The 22,742-nt window shown below is 39.4% G+C and overlaps 2 protein-coding genes and 1 pseudogene across 2 annotated transcripts; 2 read left to right on the top strand and 1 right to left on the bottom strand.

Moving 5' to 3' along the window:
* The first annotated feature begins 6,797 nt into the window (after positions 1 to 6,797).
* Positions 6,798 to 7,590, top strand: LOC127780230 (ankyrin repeat-containing protein At5g02620-like; annotated as a pseudogene).
* Positions 7,591 to 11,420: 3,830 nt separating this feature from the next.
* Positions 11,421 to 17,431, top strand: LOC127779041 (putative disease resistance protein RGA3). The gene is made up of 4 exons (XM_052305718.1): positions 11,421 to 11,609; positions 11,724 to 11,795; positions 12,168 to 12,474; positions 13,707 to 17,431. Exons 3-4 carry the CDS (start codon positions 12,190 to 12,192, stop codon positions 16,662 to 16,664), a joined length of 3,243 nt encoding a protein of 1,080 aa, XP_052161678.1. The 5' UTR covers positions 11,421 to 11,609; positions 11,724 to 11,795; positions 12,168 to 12,189; the 3' UTR covers positions 16,665 to 17,431.
* Positions 17,432 to 17,854: 423 nt separating this feature from the next.
* LOC127779042 (putative disease resistance RPP13-like protein 1) lies at positions 17,855 to 22,432 on the bottom strand. The gene is made up of 2 exons (XM_052305719.1): positions 22,139 to 22,432; positions 17,855 to 21,504 (listed from the first exon to the last, which is right to left on the bottom strand). Exon 2 carries the CDS (start codon positions 21,463 to 21,465, stop codon positions 18,430 to 18,432), a length of 3,036 nt encoding a protein of 1,011 aa, XP_052161679.1. The 5' UTR covers positions 21,466 to 21,504; positions 22,139 to 22,432; the 3' UTR covers positions 17,855 to 18,429.
* Positions 22,433 to 22,742: the final 310 nt, after the last annotated feature.

Below are 22,742 nucleotides of genomic sequence, written 5' to 3'. Positions count from 1 at the left end.
CGACAACACGAGGAAGTGACGACAGCCACCCGCGAGGACACACACAGGGAGCGCTCGGCCTTGTCAACTCCTTTGCCTTCTACGCGTTTGTGGGTGTGACGCACATGGTGGCTAGTTGAACATCTGGCCGCTTCTTCCTCAGGAGTTTGCAGCAGGTACAGGCACAGAGCGATGCATGACAGCATCGGCGTCGGCCCCACCACTGTTGCCTGCTGTTCGTTGGGGGCGTTGAGGCGTTGAGGGCTGATGGAGTCGGGGAATTTAACTATTTGCCACTTTTACTCTTTTAGCTTTGTCACTTATCTAAATGCCCTCGTAAGATTTGCGCTTAAAAATTTGCCACTCGAGAGAGGTGATTTCTTAACTATTTGCCACTTTTGCCCACATGGCGAGCCATCATGGCGTGCCCGCGCGAAAAACGACGTGGTCCCCATCCGTCAGTACCTCCCCTTTACTTCTTCTCCACCTCCGGCCATCGCAACCCCATCATCTTCGCCCTGAGCTAGCCCAGCTCGGCTGTGAGCGCCGCCGCCTCTGTGGTCTCCTCCGGTGCCACATCCCCGAGCCCCACGTCCTGCATCACCCACCCCGACGACGAGCGCGAGCAGCACCAGCAGCGCCGCCGGTGCGCGTGCGCCGCGCCTCTGGGCTCAAGGAAGCGGCGGCGGCGGCGGCCCCGTCAGTGTCGCGGTCGGCGTCGTCCTCCTCAATGGCGTCCTCTCCTCCTCATTGTCATCAAGAAGCTCGCGCAAGTGGAGCAGCTCTGACGATGGCAAGAACCCGCGGCCGCCTCCGCCTACCCCGCCGCCACGATTGCCAGCTGTCGTCGCAGAAGGTGGTCGGCGCACGAGCATCTGTACAAGGCGCGAGGTGAGCCAAAGTGGAGGAGATACGGCGGCCGGAGGTGGAGAAGAAGGAGACGGAAGGGGCTGACGGGTAGGGACCACGTCGCTTTCCATGCGGGCACATCACGTTGGCTCGCCACGTAGGCAAAAGTGGTGAATAGTTAAGAAATCACCTCTCTGTAGTGACAAATTATTAAGAGCAAACCTAAGAGGGGCATTTGGATAAATGACAAACTTAAAAGTGGCAAATAGTTAAATTCCCCGATGGAGTCATGGAGACATGGGCAGATTTATACTTTCGTCATTATTTTTCTCTCCATTTTCTCTATATATAATAAAATAATGCCATGAGTATCCAGCAGCTAATTATCACTTTTTTTCGGTGCCCTTTAGCAGAAAAGTGTTTTCTTACTGTGTCCTCTAGCAAAGAGCACAAAAGTGTCATATAACAAATTTTGCCTTGGGAATATGTATCGATCGGTACACATATTCGTTTGTTGCCTGAAAAAAGAACACGTGATCTTATTCATATAAAATGAACGTGTGTAAGGCGCCCAGATTGAAAAAAAAATGAAATCCAGATCACACAAACAAAGAAAAAGGTCATACCGTCATAGCATGTGGTTCAGTCATCATGACTAAGATTCGTATGGTATATACTCATATCTATGCGCATAAATCCACTTCCAATTCTAAAATACAAACATTGGACGGAAAGTTCTGACAATAAAGAACTGGAAATTATTTAGATTCCCCAAACAAAGAATACTAAAGAAATACCATCCCGGTAGCCGCGTGCTAGCCACTAGCAAAGGCTGGCCCGGCCCTCCGCCGTCGCAACTCGCAAGTACCGCGCGATGAATTTGCCGAGCAAAGGACCCCGCCCGCACCGCACGCCAGCACCTATTAACACGCTCGCGCTCATCCTTTTATTTCAGCTCCCTCGCTCGCAACCTCGCATACACAGAGCTTTGCTCCATCCATCCTCGCCCCCAAACACCTCACTACGTACCAACCAGGCCAGGGGATCGAGCACCTGGTGTGCACAGTGCACCCGCGCCGCGTTGGCGTTTCTCTGCTCCGATCCAACCAGGAGCTGGTCTAGCATTTCTTGCTCCAGACCGCGACCCCAAGCCATTCCACCGCATTCTCTAAGCTGGGAAAGGAGAAGGACACCGGCGGGTGCCCCATCGTCGAGCACCTGGTGTGCACTCGAGCCCTTGCTCGGCTACGCATCTGCTCTGCTTCACCACTGCCTCGAAACCAGCCGGTCAATCTCCTCCGACAACCCAAAGCACGGTGAGCTGCTGCACCGTCCACCACCTTCACCCCTTTCACATAAGGTCCGGCCGTCTTGGGAGAACGTGCCCCGTAGAACAAGCGTAGCCCAGGGTTTTCCATTTCAGAAGAAAATTTCTGTGGGCACCGAATTCTGAAATTTCAGAAATTTCAAAAAAATATTCTGATATTTCGAACGATTTTTTTAAATTCTAACATATTTTTACTGAATTTGAACAAATTATGACTAACTTCATAAATATTTGAAAAAAATCCAAAAATTTCTCTCGAAATATTTGCTTGCCGGTGGGGGGGGGGGGGGCGAAATTTCGAACCGAAATTGAACTTTTACGGTACAATATAATAGCAGTATACTATACTGCAAGTATTTACAAAGATTTGATAGGAATATGCTAAAAATTTCTAAGGGCAATTTAGTAGTTACTTCGTCCGTTTCAGGTTATAAGACATTTTGACTTCAATCAAAGTCAAACTGCTTTAAATTTGACTAAGTTTATGTATAAATATAGTAATATTTATAATACCAAATTAGTTTCATTAAATCAATAATTGAATATATTTTCATAATAAATTTGTGTTGAGCTGAAAATATTATTATTTTTTTATAAACTTGATCACACTTAAAACAGTTTGACTTTGACTAAAGTCAAAACGTCTTATAACCTAGAACGGATGGAGTAGTTCCTTACATCAATCCCTATCTGTTGATGCCGTCGTGCGAGTCAAGCTCAGGAGTGAGAGGGAGAGATGAGCCCTGCCGACGGCGCAATTCGTCCTTGTCGGCGGCGGAATTCCTCGGTGTCCCGCTTCCTGCCAAAGCGAATAGTCGCCATCTCCCCGTGGTGGCATGGCCACATGCAGTCCCACATACTGGCGGCAAGCTGGCGAGCAACGCAGTGCCCTCTGCCGAGCCGGAGTTAGAATTAAACACCATGCGCACTCCACAAGCATACATCCTGATCTATGCATGAAAATGCATACATATACATATACATATACAGTCTACAGATGTCTGTTATTTACTCTTTCCCTCTTTGTTCATGCACTCCTGCAAGAAGGGTCATGTTCTTACAAAAACTCTATGCCATTTTAATTTGAAGAATTTGATCTAAAGTTGGCAATGGTATAGGGAGTGACGGAGCTAGGTCCAGCGACCCAAGGCTGGTGATCGGGCTCTACCGTCTACCGACATGCAGCAATAGAATAGTATTAGAGCATCTTCAACAGCCTCTTTAAATTAGACTCTCCAAACAACCATATTAGCCAACGTTTAACATCTAAATAAATGTGAACAATGCTAGAAAGTCTTACATTGTGAAACGGAGGAAGTATGAAATTAAAAGGTCAGCAAATCCTTCTCTTTTTCTTTTATTGAAATTAAGCAACAGCGACAGCAAAGTGCATGAGAATATTGGAAACTAGGTGAAATCCCGCGCGTTGTTGCGGAAATTTACTATGATGTATAAAAAATAATGTGTAAAATAGCTTAAACAATATAAGCTTACATAAACATAAGTTTACATATGTTGATGTGATTTACATTTCAATAGTACGTAGAATAATGATTCAAATATAAAAGTAAGATGGTATAGCTCTATGAGAGAACAAAAGAATGAGAATGAATATAACATAGATCATACATCTAATGGCTAAAAAAATGAGATGATATGGCTTAATGAGAAGAAAATAAGAGGGATAATTTGAACCATAGATTAATCATCTAAGGATTATAAATAATTGATGTGATATGATTTAACGAGAGAAAAGAAAAATAACATAAACTAAATGAGGATGAACTACATATAAGATATTATAAAAAATAATGGAGAGATATATTGAAATATTATATGAATTATGTGAGATGATTTAACATGCTTACATTTAAATCTCTAAAATTTAATAAATTATTAAATTATAGATAATATAACATGCTTGCATGATGCTTAAATGTAATAATTGTTAGTGGATGATAATGTGGCATCTTTGCATGTTAAGCTTTAGGAATTAATAGACGTTTATAGTAAGAGAGGATGGGTAAACCTCAGCCATTTAGGAGGGCATACTCCCTTCGACCATACAGATAGAAGAGATTTTGGAGACATGTTTAGAGTAACTAAGGTTTAATAGAGAAGACTATATAATGCCCCCTCATTAAATGAGGAGTGGTTGGAGGTAGGAGGATAATTTATGGTAAGATCAAAATTAATTTGATTGTGTGAGGTGATTTATTCAACAAATATTATTATTCCAAAGTTCGGGTCAAAATCCTTTATACCTTGAACAGAGGGAGTATAAACGACCTTCATGGAAAAAAGTTATTGTTAATTTGTTTCATCTTTGAAACTTTGTAATAATAACAATCAACAATTTTGCTAAAAATATGGCGCCATATTTTTTTAATCACATTTTTCTTATGTGATTGCTATAAGTATTTTTTTTTTCTTATGTATGATTGCCATAAGTATGTTTATAGCTTCCCACCTTTAAGTATATATATTACCAGTTACGTTAATCCAAATTCATTTATATAACATGTACTTGAAAAATTATAATTTAATTATTTGTAATTGTAATATAATTACAATATAAATGTAGTTAATTTATAGTATAAAAATGATTTTGACTATAGTTATGAAAAATGTGGCACCGTACATATAATGAGTCTTGAATTGTTGATGGGTTATGCACGGGCACAAAATAAAGACATTTCTTTGTTGCTCTATAATGGAAAATCTATTAACTTATTAAAGTAATAGAAAAACGAGCCTTCACGTTCACTTTCACGGCCTAGAAAATCTCATATTAATCCGAGAAAAGTAAATAAATCAAGTGTATATAGAAATACAAGTTTTAAATAACTAAATTTCTTTGATGGGAATTATTGCCAGGCTTTGCCCAACAGTTTAGCTTTTATAAATGAAATAAATAATTACATCATACAAAGAAGGAAGAAACAGAGCCGAAGAATTTACAAAGTTTGTAACCAATCAATTAACACTGGCTGTTTTAGAGGCTCTTTCATTCTACACATATGTAGAAGAATTTTTTTTCTTGAACTAGGTCTTCCAACCTTAAAAATTAGAAATTAAAAAAAGGAATATTGGAAGAGAAGGACTAGAGTCCACACATGTATAAAATTAGAGCTAATTGAAATTCAAAATAGAAAAACAAGAAAATTAGAAGGACTAGAGTCCACACATGTATACAAATAGAGCTAATTGAAATTCAAAATTAAAAAAACAAGAAAATTAAAGGTAGAGGTCAGAGTCCATATAGAAAAATAATTTAGAAATGACTAAAATTTAAAATTAAAAAAAAGTAATATTGGAATAAGAGTCTAGAGTCCATATAGAATACAATTTAGAAATAACTAAAAATACAGAAAAATGAGTTTAGAGTCCATATAAAAATATAGTTAGAAATAGTGGAAATTAAGAAATAAAAATATATATATATTAAGAAATACTGAGTAACTATCATGTATAGAGTCTGAGTCCATATAGGAATATAATTTAGAAATAACTGAAATTTAGAATTTAAAAATAAGGGATATTGAAAGAAGAGTGTAGAGTTCAAATAGAAATATGATTTACAAATAAAAAAACTAAGAATATTATAAGAGGAGTCTATAGTACATATAGAAATACAATTTAAAAGCGAAAGGGCCTGTAGCGTAATGGTTACATGAGCCTCAGTAGCACCTGAGGTCCTGGGTTCGACTCCCCATGGGAGCGAATTTTCCAGGATTTAACGACGTTGTGCTTTCAGTGGTAGGGGGTGAGTGCACGTGCATTGTGAGTCTAAAAAATACAATTTAAAAGATATCTAAAATTTAGGATTTCAAAATAAGAAATATTGAAAGTAGGGTTTAGCGTTCATATAGGAATAAAATTTATAAATAACGAAACTTTGGGATAAAAAAATAAAAAATATTCAAATAGGGGTCTAGAGTCCATATAAAAATACAATTTAGAAATAACTAGAATTTGGAATTAAAAATAATTAATAACTATCATGTGTATACAATACAATATGAAAATTACATATCGGTTAGTTTAGCCAAGTTAGTACATAATTTCAAATAATGTTTCCATTTTAACATATTTAATAATAAAATGTATATAATGTGATATGTGAGAAAATATAACTGTGCGAGCCGCACAATCTGCGTGGGCCACCATACTAGTTATTGTCAAATAAACGATATTGTTTTCCTTTCCCCTATTATGTTACTACATCGAGAAAAATAAGGGTTTTACTCTGTACAAAAATATAAGACACTCATATTTTTTTAAAAAAATAATTTTAATAAGTTTTGACTAATAATTCAAATAACAACTTATATGTTTTGTGTCATGTATGCCATGTCCCATTAGATTTGATAGTTGGAAGTGCTTTTGTGTTATACTAATATTATAGTTATTGGTAGCATATTATTAAACTAATTAGTCAAAGTGTAGTATATGAGACCATGTAAAAAACTTTATCAATAACTTGTATTTTGGACGAAGGGAGTGCGGAGCATACACTCATCTTATTAGGTACACTTGTGGACGTTGGGAATTAAGGCCAAAATATATGAACTGTTTATTCTTTATGGCCGTGAATCAGAGGGAGTAAGAAAATAAATAAATAATAAAATATTAATGCAAGCTAAGGGAAGAAAATAAATGATCGATCCCAGTATATACATATATTCAACTGCCTGCATGCATGATGCAGCACTGCAGGCTCTGCCTATGGTTTTGGAATGGCTCAAGAATAAGAAACTGAAGACGACGGCCGACGTCGACATGCAGCAGCTCAGTAGCCAGAGGGACAATGACAACGGGAGCACCCCTCTTCACTTGGCCGCATCTATGGCTGGGCTGCCGTCCTAGGGTCGAAGTCGGCAGTGCCATCGGCTACCAGGCTGCTGCCGGATGCCAACGTGTCCACGGCGTACCAGCCGGACAACCAAGGGCAGTACCCCATACACGCTGCTGCGTCGATCGGCTGGCAGCATGGAGGCCGTGAAGGCCCTGCTCGAGAAATGCCCGGACTGTGCTACCCTGCGAGATGCGAGAGGACGAACTTTCCTCCATGCTGCCGTTGAGAACAAGAGTTATGTAGTGGTTCGCCATGTTGTCCGCAGGTCGTCAGAGTTGTCATCCATCCTGAATCTGCAGGACGACAAAGGTGACACCGCGCTGCACAGCGCTGTCCGTACTGAAGATTTTATTGTTGTCTATGACCTCCTTAGGCATCCACAGGTACGATTGGATATGCGGAATAAGGAGGGCATGATGCCCGCCGATGTTTCATGGAGCATGATGCCTTTAGAGACTTATTATGCATGGGTAAGTAATGATATACTACTTGGGGCTATCTCCGTTTGTTAATTGACTCATCTTTTTCTTACGTCTATAAATCACTGTTTCCTTTATACTAGAGCATCAGTATATAACTAATTACTCCTACTATAATGTTCTTTTTCTAGCTTCTTGTTTTTTTTTGAAACAAACATTTTTTTAATCTAGACTTGCAAATAATACATAGTTAGTTGTTTATCAACATTGGTAAAAACAATTTTCTTATCTATGTAACTATCTATCTATCTATATATTCAGATAACATTAAAAGGAGGAATCACGGCACCACGTTCCGTGAGGAGTCTAGAAAACCTAACATTAATTGAAGAAAAATAAAAAAAGAGCTTAAGTGGAAATATAATTCAACTAGTCATGGTATAGTTGTTTACATGGTAGCAGGTTGGTTCGACGGAGCAGAGAAAGAGATTCTGGGTCATCCCCATGAGCTGATATTGCTATTGTTTGGATCGCCTTCAGGGCAGCTAACTAAGGATTATCGGGATGAATTCCATTCCAATTGTTGGTTGAGAAGGATGGCAAGCTGGTTACTCAAATTGAAGATACCCTGCTCTAGGAATGAAAGGGTGAATCACGGAGGATGAGGAGTGGAGGAGGAGAAGATAAGGAAATAATGAAGAGAGAGAGCGAGAGATGCCGATGAAATGGGAGAGAGATATTTAGTCCCAGTTAGTATCATCAACCGGGATTAAATATATAATCTTTAGTCCCAGTTGGTGATACCAACCGGGATTAAAGTTTGTTGGGGGGCCTGACAGCTATTGAACCGGGACTAAAGAACAAAAAGTAACCCTGGGCTTTTAAACCGGGACTAAAGATGATCTTTAATCCCGGTTCCTATTCAAACTGGGACTAATATAGTTTTTACTCCACCCAGCAATGATCAGTTCTCCAGTAGTGACACTATATACCTAACCAACTAACTATGCTATATATATAAACTTGTAATTTTTTATTTTTACTTTCATCTCTTATAATATTCGTTGCAACGTATGGGTCTTTAGCTAGTATTGCATAAAGCTTTTAATATTCCTAAAACATTGAGGACCTCAAAGATATGTATACGCACTATCATTTCACAAAATGTAGACTAAACTTACATAATAACATAATATAGAAAAGTTGCAACTTTAGTTCAAACGGGTTGCAACTTATTATCTGCTTGAGTTTTACTTTATTCAACATATCCCAACGCATTAATTTCTAATACTCATGTGATCATAACTAGCAGGTGGCCTATGTAATTGCGTGGCTAGCACCGATACAAAATTATCTAATTTTTCTACATATAATTTTTTAGAAACATTTGTTAAATAGTTATCTCGTTTTCTTAGAATATTTTAAAAAATCAAACCTTATCATCATCAGATTTTCAATTTTATAGCTTTTGAAAGTCACACAAACCATCACCCTTTATTCATTTTCCTTCCCTATATTTGCTTACTTGGTCGCCATGGCTTCTATTCTCCTTGAGACCTTTAAAAACTGACTTGTAATTTATAGAGTTCATGGTCTCGTTAGGTTCCCTTTTTATAGTTTTTAGAAATTCCATCAAACGACAACCTATTCCTTTACGGTTCATCCGATACCCCTCCTATTTATGGTCATTTGGGTTTTAAACATATAATAATATTATTATTGTTAGGATTCATTTTTTTAATTTCTAGAAGTTTCGTCAACAGGCACCACCCTACTCATTTACGACTTGCCCGCCACCCATCCTCTTTTTTTTTTTAGAATTTAAACATCTAACCTAATTATTATTGGGGTTCTTTTTTTATAGTTTTAGATGTCCTATAAACTTCCATCACCTTACTTTTTAATGGCCAGCATGTTGCCCCTACTATTTATTAGTATCATTAGGATTTTAAAACTCAAACCTAATCATTGTTTAGTTTTCCTTTTTATAGATTTTAGAAGTCTTGCTATCCGACATTGCCCCACTCCTTTGCTGCCTCTAGACTTGTCCTCTTCGTAATATAATATTGTTGGGGGTATACCACGAGGACCTTCGGCCGGGCCTACCGAAACCAAGGACATAAGCAAAGACGCGGGCCGGAGGCAAGCGGCAAAGGTCAAAGAGACAGCATAGGCGAAAGCCACATGGCGAAAGCCGTGGCATGGAGTTTACAAGCTTCGCCAAAGGTGGACCCTTCTGGAGGGACATACGGTCGAAGGCTGCGAGGCGTAGGCCTAGCCACGGAGGGCATAGGTTTCACCAAATATCGGACCTCGCCAGGAGAACGTCCAGCGAGCCGACACGCCTTCCGGAGGCTTCGCCAAGGACTGGGCCGAGTCACTTGGCCCATTAGGAGCCCATACAAGCAAAAGACACTATATGCCCATAATAATGTCCCTATCATAAGGGTAACCATACAAATTCCCCTGTAAAATCTAAACCCTAAAGAGAGAGTCTGTAATAGTGATATAAGTAGCCCCCTAGGGCTAGGTAACAGGGGATCTAAAAAATTTTTACTAAGCAATACAATTGTCTTTATTTCCAACCACTCTTGAGAGAACCGCGTCTTTCGACGTGACGCAGTTGTCGAATCGACAACTAATATATTATTTATTATTTTAAATTTTAGTTAAAAATGTTGTGTTCTATATGGTTCTTTTTTTCCTTTTTTTAAATATTTCTTATATTTTATTATGATTTTCAAGTTATTTCTAAATTATATTACTACTTTAACTCTCAATTTTTCTTTTTGTAATTTTATATTTAATTTTATTTTTTATTTCAAAATTTTGATCTCCTGTTGTGTTTTAGATAAACGGTCCTTTTGATATACCTTATTTTTATTCTGAATTTTAGTTATTTCTAAATAGCATTCGAATTTGAACTTTAAATTTTGTTTTTCTCTGATTAATATGGAAACTTTTGTTCTGAATTTTAGTTATTTATAAATTTAATTCTCATATTTATTTTTCTAATTTCGGAATTATTTTAATGTTTATTTTGAATTTTAGTTAATTTCGTGATGTGTTCCAGATCTTTTAATATTTTTTATTTTTATTTTAAATTCTAATTATTTGTAAGTTGTATTTCTACTTGATCTTTGATTATTATTATTTTCATTTTTGATTTTTTTTGAATTTTAATTAATCTCATGTTGTGTTTTATATGGATTGTTCTTTCTATATATATATTTTTTCCTAATTTTAACTATTCTAAATTATGTTCCTACTAAAAACTTATTTTTTTTATTTTTCTTCAATTAATGTGAGATTTTATAGCCTCCATAATGAATGTGGTGCCATGGTTCCTTACAGATAAATAGATTGATTGGTTGATTGAATAATATAGATAGATTGAATAATGGGAGCATATCCGGTGAAAACGAGCTAAGTATTGGAAATTCATGAAAATCATGTCTAAAAGTTTTTTAAATTCATGAAAAAATTACTAGAAATATGTTTAAATATAAAATACATTTTCACAAAATCTTAGTTCAAACTCAACTTCGTTTGGAAGTAAAGAAAAGATAAATTTTAGGTGAATAGTAACACGACACTATTTACCTGAAATTTATCTTTTTTTTTCTCTCAAACGAAGTTGATTTTAGATTTGAGATTTGATGAGAATGTTTTCATATCTATAACTATCTCTAGTAATGTTTTTATGAATTTACAAAACTTTAGGTATGATTTTCCCGAGTTTCTAACATTTAGCTCGTTTTCACCGGATATGCCCTCACATAAAAAGCTCAATTTTTATGATGTACGTGTTCAGATTTATAGTTAGGATTATTTTTTTATGGGATATATGGAGTAGCGCGGTGTGCTAATAAAGGGGGCCGTAAATTCGCTTATTCACAAATTAGACTCCTTTTGCAGTTTTGCCAAATAGAGGGGGGTGGACTGCAAATTAATTGTGTATATGCAAGTCAACCGAGAGAAATTAAAGAAAGCAACAACCAGCAGGAACACAGCTTGCTCCGGCCGGCCACTCCCCTCCACGGAGAACTTTCCCCGAGCATTAAAGAATTTTCGCGGCGCGAGGAGGCGACGCGATCGAATGGAAATTGCAGAAGAGCCGCTCCTGCTCGCCGCGTTGCGCAACGCCGGCCGCGCCGTTCCGATCCTCCGGTTCCAGGTGTGCCTGAATTTTTTTTCTTTTTTAATTTTTTTCTCTGAAATCTTTGATCTTTGCTGCTGCGTCGTATCCCCTCTTTTTTCTTGGTTCCAATCCGTTTGTCTCCTCCTGCAGATTCGGCTGCGTCGCGCAAGTTTGTTTCTTGGCGCGGTTTGCAGGTGGAGCTGGGCTTCAAGATTTCGAAAGGTGTCCCCTCCAAACTCTCTCCTTTGTTGATGTACCTATACCTAGCTTTTTGTTGCTATGGATTGGCCAAATAAATTTGGTTGAGGAATTGAGGATTGTATCTCGGATGGTAGTGCATTTGTTGCATCTTGCAATGTGGCTGTGGCTCTGCACCTGCTGTCCTGCTTTGATGTGTTAATGCTCATGTAGCTTGTTTAATTATTGCATCAATTTTACTAGTTCCTTCAAAAAAAGAATTGTTAGTTGTCACATGCTAATCAATAATTGATGAACATCAACAGAAAGGCTAGAAGCTACTGCATGTCTGTTTTCTAATGCAAGAATGATTCTTTTTGCGGGGAAATAATGCATGAATGATTTGACTCTCTGTAGAGAAAGTCTCAAGTGAGTTTTGATGGAGACAATTCTAGCTGGTTACACCAAGGATGTTGTCAGGTCACTTGGTGAATTAGCTGCTAACGAGATCGCCAAAGTGCTCTGCGTCAAAAATGAAATCAACAAGCTTAAGAGGAAGTTTGAGACCATGTCGGCTATCATCAGGGATGCTGAGCAGACAGTTGTGCAGTATGAAACCACAAGGGATTGGTTGAAGCAGTTGAGAGGAATAGCTTATGAGGCAGAAAACATAATTGACCGCTGCAGGATTGAACAAGAGAGGCTCCAAATGTTCCAACCACAGGTTATATTTCTCAAATCTTCATCAATTTTGTTTTAACCCCGGGAACATATTTCTCCAAATTGTTATTTTCCTTTCTGCTTTTGTTGATAATTATTTTTAGCTTATTTAGATTTGTAATTTCATTGAAGACCATTTCCAATGATTGTCCAAAAAAAAGAAATGCTTGCATACAATGTGTTTGAATATTGTGAGCTTTGATCCTTTGAGGGCTCACTGCTGTCTAAGGATACTCAAATATGCCAACATAATGTGTATAGCCTCAACTTTTAGATGGGGTTGGAGGCAATGGGCATTATTCAGCGTCCAATCAATCACCACAAATGTAAAAGTTGAAACAATATGATGCACTTTTGGACACATTTCAGACTCAGTCCAGTTTCTTATTGCAGATATATAGGAAACTAGTGTGTTATTTCTGCTGAAATTTTTAACAGATTTAGTATCAGTGTTCAGTACACCCATTTTTTTGAGTTTCTCTAAATATATGAATGGTTATTAAGACATGTAAGACAACGAACAGTGTACTGAATATACATGTGTCTAGCAGAAACAACCATTCACTCTGTTGTAACCAACATTCTCTACAACTAATACTTAATGAAAGGCAACAAACACTCCAATAGTTCCTATGGTAGCGAACTAATATTTAATCAAAGGCAATTTGGGCTACATATCCTAAATATACCTTAACATATATGTGTACTGCTATCATCTGCTTCTGTGGCCACATGTTGTTGATAGTTTGGATGACAGAAAGATTATTTGAAATATTACCAGACCTTAGCTGGTAGTTCAGGTTTGCTATTTTTATTTGATTCGTCTTTTTTTTTTGGTAGAACTACTGTGCTTTTTCTTATAAAACTACTGTTTTTGGTCCTTTAAAATGATAAAATCATTAGCATTAAGACCACATAAAAAAAGTATGAAATCACTTCTTAATCGGTATGACATCTACCAGTCCTAGTCAGTAGAACTGGTAGTGCTCTTTTCCTTTTTCCTGTCCAGAGGCCAAGATCACTGGAATTGGCATATGGACCGTGAGTAAAGATAGTACCTTATCTTAATTTGCATTGCATAAATTTATATATTATTCACCAGGAAATAGCCTAATGTGCTTATCTTGCTGATTCCAGTCTCAAGGAGAAAATTCTGTAGTACATTTTTCATATTATCTTCATATTTTGCACTATCTGGTTATTCAAACATGAATTAAATTTACAATCTCTGTGCAGGAGTGCAATCCTTCATCACTTTTTAAGTGCTGCAGAGATGTCGCTGTTGACTACATTATAGCAAATGATATACATGAACTAAATCAGGAACTGGAGAGCATTAGATCAGAGAGTACACTGCTCCATCTGAATCCAGTGGCAGAAGATCAAATCAGATTAGATCTTGATGTTGCTCCACATCTTGAGCCTGATATCGTAGGCAGAGAGGTTGAGAATGACTCCGATAATCTCATACAGCTGCTAACCAGAGACTATAATACTACTTGTCCTTTGTTTGCTATCATAGGAACTATTGGAGTAGGCAAGACTACCCTTGCTCGAAAAGTATACCATAAGGCAGCAGCCATGTTTGATACCAGGCTATGGGTACACGTCTCCAAAGATTTGCAGCACTTAACAATGTGGTCTGACGGGATGTTCAGTAAAGCAGAGATTGCAGAACAACAAGCACTGTTGCTATCATATTTACGAGATAAGAAGTTCCTGCTGGTCATTGATGATGTATGGGGAGAGAATGTTTGGGATGGGCGGCTAGAGATACAAGCCCAACATGGCGCTCCTGGCAGTAGAGTCCTTGTGACAACCCGGGATGAGCGTGTTGCCAGGAGGATGGGGGCCATCCATCTTCACCGTGTGAAGATGCTGAATGAGGATGATGGTTGGTGGTTGCTTCGTACAAGGGCCTTTCTTGATGAGAGCGCTGGCAACATGCAGGACATGGGAAGACGAATCGTGCAAAAGTGCAATGGCCTTCCAATGGCAATAAGGAGGATTGGATGCCATCTACGAGATGTGGATCCTAAGGAAGATGAATGGGGAAGAGTCTACTCGAGCGATTTCTGCGGCATTTCTGCAAGGATACGGAGCACTATTAACATGAGCTACCTGGAACTGCCATATTACCTTAAGAGGTGTTTTCTGTACTGCGCGTTGTACCCAGAGGGATCTGTTATCGAGCGGCAGTGCATCACCCGGCAGTGGATCGCAGAGGGATTCATTGTGACCCAGACAAACTCAACACAGAGGCACTCTGCAACAGTTGAAGAAGAAGCTGAAAGATGTTACGATGAATTGTTAGGAAGAAGCCTTCTTCTCCCAGAGAATGAAGCTTGCGATGTGGTGGGATCAAAGATGCCTCATCTTTTCAGATCATTTGCACTCCTTCAGTCACAAGATGAAAACTTTACTGGCAACCCTCAAGATATAGGTGATGTTTTCAAACCATGCCGTTTGTCTGTTGCAAATGGAGGTGTAGAATCCATTAGAAATGGTCTTAAAAAGCTCAGGAACTTGAGGACACTTCTCCTATCTGGGAGTACGCTAAATGACAGGGCCTTGAGTGATATTTTCCTAAAGTTCACACACTTAAGAGTTCTAGACCTTGGAAATACACAGATCGACTGTGTTACTGCGAGTTTGGGACGGATGGCACACCTTAGATATCTTAGTTTTGCCAACACTCAAATTAGAGAAATTCCTGGTACTATTGAGAATCTGAGGATGTTGCACTTCTTAATCCTCAGGAACTGCTTTCGTCTTAATTCTCTCCCAGAATCTGTTGGCCGGCTAAAAAACTTGAGAAGCCTTGACATGTCAGGTGCTGGACTAAATATTGTTTCATTTAAATTCTCCCAGATGAGAGAACTCAACTGCCTACAAGGTTTCCTTGTAAGCCCAAGTGGTGCGCAACATAAAAGTGGCTGGCCTTTTCAGGAGCTGAGTTCCTTATCTAAGCTGACAAGCCTCCAGATGTTACGGATAGAGAGGGAATTAAATGCGGAAGGTGCAAAACAATCGGCATTGCGGGAAAAGCGTCACCTCAAAGAGCTTGAGTTATGCTGCAGCATTGATGAGCAAACAACACAGATGGGTAGAGCCGAGAATATTAAAGATGTTTTTGAAGAACTGGCACCAGCACCTTCTGTTGTGTCTATCAAGATGGCAAATTATTATGGACATGAATTTCCATCTTGGCTATCCTTTCCGGGTCTATCAGCGTTGCAGAGGCTAACCATTGATGGTTGTTCACATTGCTCGCAGCTGCCATCTCTGGGCCAGATGAGTAATCTAAAATACCTTGCAATAATCGATTCTAATTTGTCAGCTACCATTGGCCCTGAACTTCGCGGAAAACCAGATAATGGAGTGGCATTTCCCAAGCTGGAACAGTTGCTCATCAGCGAGATGAGCAACTTGAAGTCATGGTCAGGTATCGAAGAAGGAGATATGCCTTCACTAGTGGATTTCAGGCTTGAAAGATGCCCCAAGCTGGATTCACTTCCTCGCTGGCTTGAGCATTGTACTGCACTGAGAAGCTTGCGCATAGATCATGCTGACAGCCTCAAAACAATTGAGAATCTGCCTTCACTTAGAGAACTTGAAGTTCACAGGAACAAAAAACTGAAGAGGATCTTAAATCTCGAAAGTCTTGAAGATTTGAAAGTTGTGCATTGCTTGGTTTTGAAAGTGGTACATGGTGTCCCTTCATTACGCGCTGTGCATTCAGATGACAGAAATTCAACTGAGTTGCCACAATGGTTGCAGCCACAACAGCCATTCGTTCTCAAGAGATTGGATATAATTGGGACTGAAGAGCTACTAGATAAATGCTCCTCTGCCAGTAGCACATATTGGTCCGCCATTCAACATGCCGATCATGTCTTTGCCTATCTGCCAGATGATACTTTCTACTTCTCTTACACCAAAAGTAACAGCAACTTCCATAGAAGCGCAAGGTCCCTTGCACGATCTTTATACAGTTCACAGAGCTTCGTTATGCCTTCTATTACGCCAAGCAATGATGTTATTGTACCAGAAGAAAATATAAGGAGAAACAAGCGAATAGAAATAGGCCGATCCAGGAGTCAGTCATGGGTGAGGACTGAACTTTTCGCAGTTCTTCTGTTTGTTGCTGCCCACTTGTTTTTCTTGTCAACCACACATGCTTCTTCACATTGAATTCAGTCAGTTCAGGCAGAGTAAATATTGATGATTATTCCATGACCTTCTGATGTACCATTTTGTTAGCAAAATATTCATCTTGTACCTGTGTTTGTTCTTGTAGCCTATTTGAAAAATTTTTTCAACTAGTCCATATTCCTTTCTTTTCAATGTTTTCTAAGTTCCAATTAGTTCTGCACCCATTAGGTTGGACTATGTAATATGTACTTTTGTCAATGGTTACACCACTAGAAAAATGTTTGTGTGCCTCTACCTCATTTTTAGAGCAAATAAAATAAGATCATATACTTTGTTTGAACAAGTGCATCTTTGTATTGTAAAGTAATATATTTTTGCTATGTGGAGCAAAGAGATTGATTAATGTGCTTTTTCTTTGACTCCATATTTTGTGATGAAAAGAATAGCTCAAGTTTCTGTACCTTCATTGTTTCTGTTCTCATGGTTCCAGGCTCTACTGTATGGTAACTTCTGAAACTTGCACTGATTGTCACAATTTACTTACAGCTTTCAAATATTAAGGTTTTGCTTGAATTGGCACGGTTTATAAAAATCTAAGCTAATGTATTGGTGAAAAAGAATTCCACCATATGGAAATGGTTTAAAATATGACTGTAAAATCTTATGTTTTGTCACTACATCTTTATCCTATTTGACACATTAATTGTTGTATTATTGAGTTATCTGTGAGCTAAAATTTACAGAGTTTTACTTGAGGTGTGTGAGCAACTTGAAAAAGAATGTTACAGAAAACTCCATGAAGAGATTTAGTTTTGCTCATGTACTTTTGCTTACTATGATAAAGCCTTATAGGCAATAGAGAGAAAATAACTGTTGACAGGCAGCAAGCTAAATACTGAAGATTTATCTATTAAAACTACGCATATGGACGTCATATGAAATCTGAAAACCACTGTGACGATGACGGGTAATAATATCCAATGTCATACAATATTTGCTCACGACTATCGACGGAATCGAATTCAACATTGAAGAACAACAGAAAGTACACAGGACAAAAGATGACAACTTAATTGCAAGGCTCTCATGGTTTTGTTTTATTTTTTAGGGAGAATGGCTAATTTATTCCCCCCTAAGTTTTGCTCCACAGTCAATTTGACTCTTAATGTTTTATTTTGTCCAAACATGTCCTCCAAATATGTGAGACCAAATTCATCCCTGAGCTAAACTTGGGAGGAACAAATTGTTTATTCACCCTTATTTTTGTATACAAATATACAACAAATCAATTTCTGTGCCCTAAACAAAACAAATCAATTTTTGTAGGCATCACAACCCCCTATGATCTCTTTGAAAAAGGGCAAGTCAAACACTACAAACTATATATGAAAGAGCACTAGAACCTAAACTGTGCATACAACAATACAATACAAGTATACAACAAATCAAACCAACTGCGAGAGGCTGGCAGAATCTGTTTTTCTTGGCTCGTTTAAGAATGCCAATAAGATATTGCACCCTTTTATTAACAAATCTCACATCACAACTTCAATATTTGAGGCAACATTTCTCTTGATTTTTGTTGTTGAAGGCACTGTTTTCATTGTTTCCTTCCACCAAGCAAGCATGAATCAATTGCAGCACACCCCCAACTGTAGGAGATACATGATTATGCCCACTATTATGAAGTTCATTGTAACTATCTGTCTCTTGGGCCAGCTGTCTCATTTTCCAATTATGGTAGAAAAAAAAAACTCTGTTTCTTCACTGGTCTCATCTCTCCAATTTTGATAGGAGAAAACCATCAGTCCAGAAATACAAGCAGAAGCAAAAACACTGTCGCGAAGAAGATGAAAAGGGTCTGAACCAGCCAGATCTCCCTAGTTGACCTGTTGTGTAGATAATACGAAAGAAATTGCATAGCAACCATAACCATGATAAGGTATGGAACAAGGTAACTCCTTACGACCCGCCTCAGTGTGGATATTCGGTTCATAGGTACTCTAGACACACCAATTTGAGAGCTTATCTCAACAGAGTGATCAGGAATGCTCAAGCCTCCGGCTGCAGTTCCATGTCCTAACACAACAGGTGGTTTGTTTATTTCTCCAATTCTTTGATCGACATGGAAATCACCAGAGCTCTTTGTGTAAGTGAAGAATGGTGATTCATCAAGTAAGTTAGCATAAACTTTGTCAATTTGACGAATGATTTCCCAGTCTTCACCATTGGGAAGTAATCTATCAAGCAATTCTGATACGCCAACTATATTGAATGTCTGAAGCACTGGTGCATGTATTGACAACCAATCTGGTAATTTCCTCAGTTCTTTATCTGTGATGCAGACATGACTTAGATAGTGAACACCACTGACATCATCCAATCTAGGGCATCTGCGGATTGTTAACACTTCGAGTAATGGAAGGTTTGAGACTATCTTGAGCTCATTGCAGGCTTGGACATTCAATTCTTTTAGCACAGGTAAGTCCTGAATGACCTCAAGGCTATCAGCATGTCGTATTTGCACACTTCTTAGGACTCTGGAGTACTTGAGGCCTTCTGGGAGACACTTCAACTTGGGACAACTTTCGAGACGAAATTTCACAAGGGAGGGCATATCACCAGATGCAAATCCTATCCATGATACTAGCTTTGGCATATCTTTGAGGTGCAACTGCTCCAACTTGGGAAATGCCTGTGTAACACCTGCGGACTCTTGCTCCACTGTAAGCAACTTAGAGCATCCAGTTATGGTAAGGAACTTCAGCTGATTTAGCTTGGACAGGTCAGGCATATGCTCACAGAATTTGCAATCACTAAGAACAAGCCGCTGGAGATTTGTGAGGCAAGGAAGCCAATTGGGAAAGTGTTTTGCATAATAGCTCACTATTTTGAGAGATTTCAGACACTGTGGAGGAGAAAGTGAATCAAATATCTGTTTCAGCGTCCTAGAATCATCCTCTCGTGCTTCAGCCAGTCTATCATCATTGCTACAACATATTTCAAGGTCCTTAAGTTGAGATTTCATCTCTAGCATTGCTTCTTTCACCCTTGAAAAGTCTGATACTTTTTCCATCTTCAGTATCTGCAGGCTTCTCAATGCATTCAAATCTTTTAGGTGTTCAAGAGGCCACCCACTCGGATCATCCTCAGGTACGGATGTTCGATTTACTGTGAAACCGTGCAGCGTAGAGAGCTGCTTCAGATGTACCAAACTTGGCAGGACTTGATGCAAACTAGTCCCTCGAAGATCGAGAGTTTGTAATCTATGCAAGTTGCCAATTCCCTTCGGAAGGGTGTGTAGCCAATTGCAGTACCGGAGACCCAAGAATTGTAGATTTCTGAGATAATTAATGGACTCTGGAAGTTCTGTAATTCGGGTTAATGAAAGATTTAGGAGCCTAAGGTGAACAAGAAATTCCAGTGTCCTTGGGATGTACCTAATTTCAGTACCACCAAGGTCCAGCACATGCAAATATTTGAGCCCCTTAAATAGCTTGTCTAACCCTTGATTTCTCAATGGGTTCTTGTAGAGAATAACTGTCTTCAAGCTGGTCACAGTTGCTATTTCTTCGAGGTTAGTTGTTGTACTGGTGCCGCTAATCCACACATGTCTCAGTCCTTCACTAGAAGTTCCATTGGTACCAGGTTTCACTTCACCAGAGCAAATTTTATCTTTAACAAAGAACTGCAAAAAGGATCTAATTTGATCATGCATTGTGCACCTAGTTATATCGCGATTTCCAGTCTCCAGCTGCAGAAAATTTCTTGATATCAACTCCTCGTAATACTCCTCTGCAATCTTTTCAGCACTACAGTCATCTTGTCGATCAATCAAACCTTCTGAAATCCACAGTTGAGAAACAAACTGCTGCCTGATGGTAGAGCCTTCAGGAAAGAGTGACAAATAAAGAAGGCATTGTTTCAGATGAGACGGCAAATCATGGTAGCCCAAATATATGGCCCCAGTTAAGCCTTGAACATCACCCCGAAGGTCATCGAAAGACCATCCTTCAAACTCATAAACTCTCTGCCAGGATTCTTGGGTTTGCTCCTTTCTTCTTAGAACAGCACCGATAATCTTAACAGCCATTGGAATCTTCTTACACTTTTGGATAATCATTATCCCTATATTCCTTAAAGTGTTTCCATGAAGGTTCTCATCAAGGCATGCATTACAGCAAAGCAGGGACCAACAGTTCTGAAAACTCAATTCCTTTACCTGGTGGATGTAAGAAGCATTTAGTTTTGTTGCAACATTCTCATCTCGAGTAGTGATCAAAATTCTACTTCCATGACCACAAACATGCCAATGAGCTTCTAGGGAATTTTCTTCAATTTGATGACCCCGCACATCATCGAGCACCAGCAAGAATCTCTTTTCTTTAAGCATGGAAGCCAGCATTAACTCAAGCTGCGTCCTGTTTTTTGCTTCTTTAGGATTTCCGCCAGCAGCAGTTACAACTGCAGACAACAATCCAATATCATCAAAGTCATTGAAAACACTAACCCACACGATCATACCAAAAGCATTTCTTGTGCGATGATCATCATGTATCTTCCATGCCAGTGTAGTTTTGCCTGTTCCACTACCACCAACTATGGCAACAAGTGTCTTCGCACTTTTCCTGTCTGTCAATATATCAATCAATTTGTTTGCTTCATTTTCAATGTCACCCACAATGTAATCATCAGGTATCACTTCCAAAGAGATTTCAGACCTTTCATTCAGGATCTCCTGATCGATTGATAGAAGACCTAATTCAGAGCCCTTCTGTAAAATGCCATCCATTTTCATATTCAGACTGTTGATACTGGTTTTTAAAGTCTTGTATCGCATCCCATAAAGGTTTGGTGGTATCGTAAACCAGTGGAGAAACTGTTGATAGTAAGATTGCATTTACAGTTAGTGCGATCAAAAGAGTAAAATGTTTAAAGAAATCAAAAGAAAACATGGAGATGCTAATATTTCATATCTGTTCATTCTTGGAAATGTTATCAGTTGAGGGCTTGAGCACATGAGGTTATCATCAGGAAGTATAATATCAAATTAGCTGAGAATGAGCACCAGTAGGCTGAATTTTGATGGCACCACACTTGCATCTAAAATAATGTTTGACAAGGCTTTATGCACCTAAAATATTGTTCTTGCAACAATGGCTAAACTTTTGATTTGCACTTGTGTGATATTAGAAGTAACGAATTACTCCCCAAAGAATTGCATGTGTGAAGTAAGTCAATCAAGGCATATGTTGAAGCAAGAACTGAGACTGCATGATACATTTCAAAGATTTTCATAGAAATGTTAAGAAATTTCCAATGCGTTTCAGGATCTAAAAGTAGTAACTGGAAATGGCTCTATCGGCGCAGAGGTACAAACTAGAAGCCCGCAGCCCGCAGCACGCATGTATTCGTTTGAGCAAAGCATTTCAAATTCCCAAATTCATTTGAGAGAAGCATTTTTCAAATTCACAATTCATCAAGGGGATCGAAAGATTAGAAGAAGGCCATACCGATCTCCTCCCCTCCTCCCGCTGCCGCCTCGCGGCCGCGGCGGCCTCCGCGGCGCGGCGGAAGTCGTCGCGGGCGTCCCCGAGCTCGTACAGCGCGTCGAGGATCTCCCGCAGCCACGCCCTGGCGCCGGCGTCGCGGGCCTCTCTCGCCTCGGCCCCCGCCGCGGCCGCCCCCGCGGCGTCGAGCCTCCGCGCGAGCCCCCGCAGCTCGTCCGCCGCCGCGTGGGCGTGGCCGCCGACCTCCGCGGCGAGCGCCTCCGCCGAGCGCGCGGCGGGCGGCAGCGCCGCCGTGGCGATCATGGCGGCGGCGGTGGCGTGGCTTCCAACGCCGGCTAGTCGATCGGAGGAAACGAGAGCTTGTTGGCGTCCACGTCGTTTTAATTTAAAGTCAACCGCAGCGAAGATTGGGTCGTGGCTGTCGTCAGCTTACGCAAGCAAGCAGAGACTGTTTCCTGATTTATTTTATTTTTTTGGTCGGAGTAACCGATAAATGGCCGTCCGTCCTTTTGGCTGTTTAATCGAGGTCTTCTCACTCAAACAGTCTGTGTTGGAGAATTGTTTCTAAACCTAATGATTTAGGCTCCGTTCCACGTGTGGTGTTTTG

Source organism: Oryza glaberrima, chromosome 7 (genome assembly GCF_000147395.1).
Source record: "Oryza glaberrima chromosome 7, OglaRS2, whole genome shotgun sequence".
Classification (NCBI taxonomy): Eukaryota; Viridiplantae; Streptophyta; class Magnoliopsida; order Poales; family Poaceae; genus Oryza; species Oryza glaberrima.
This window is presented reverse-complemented; position numbering and strand designations above follow the sequence as displayed.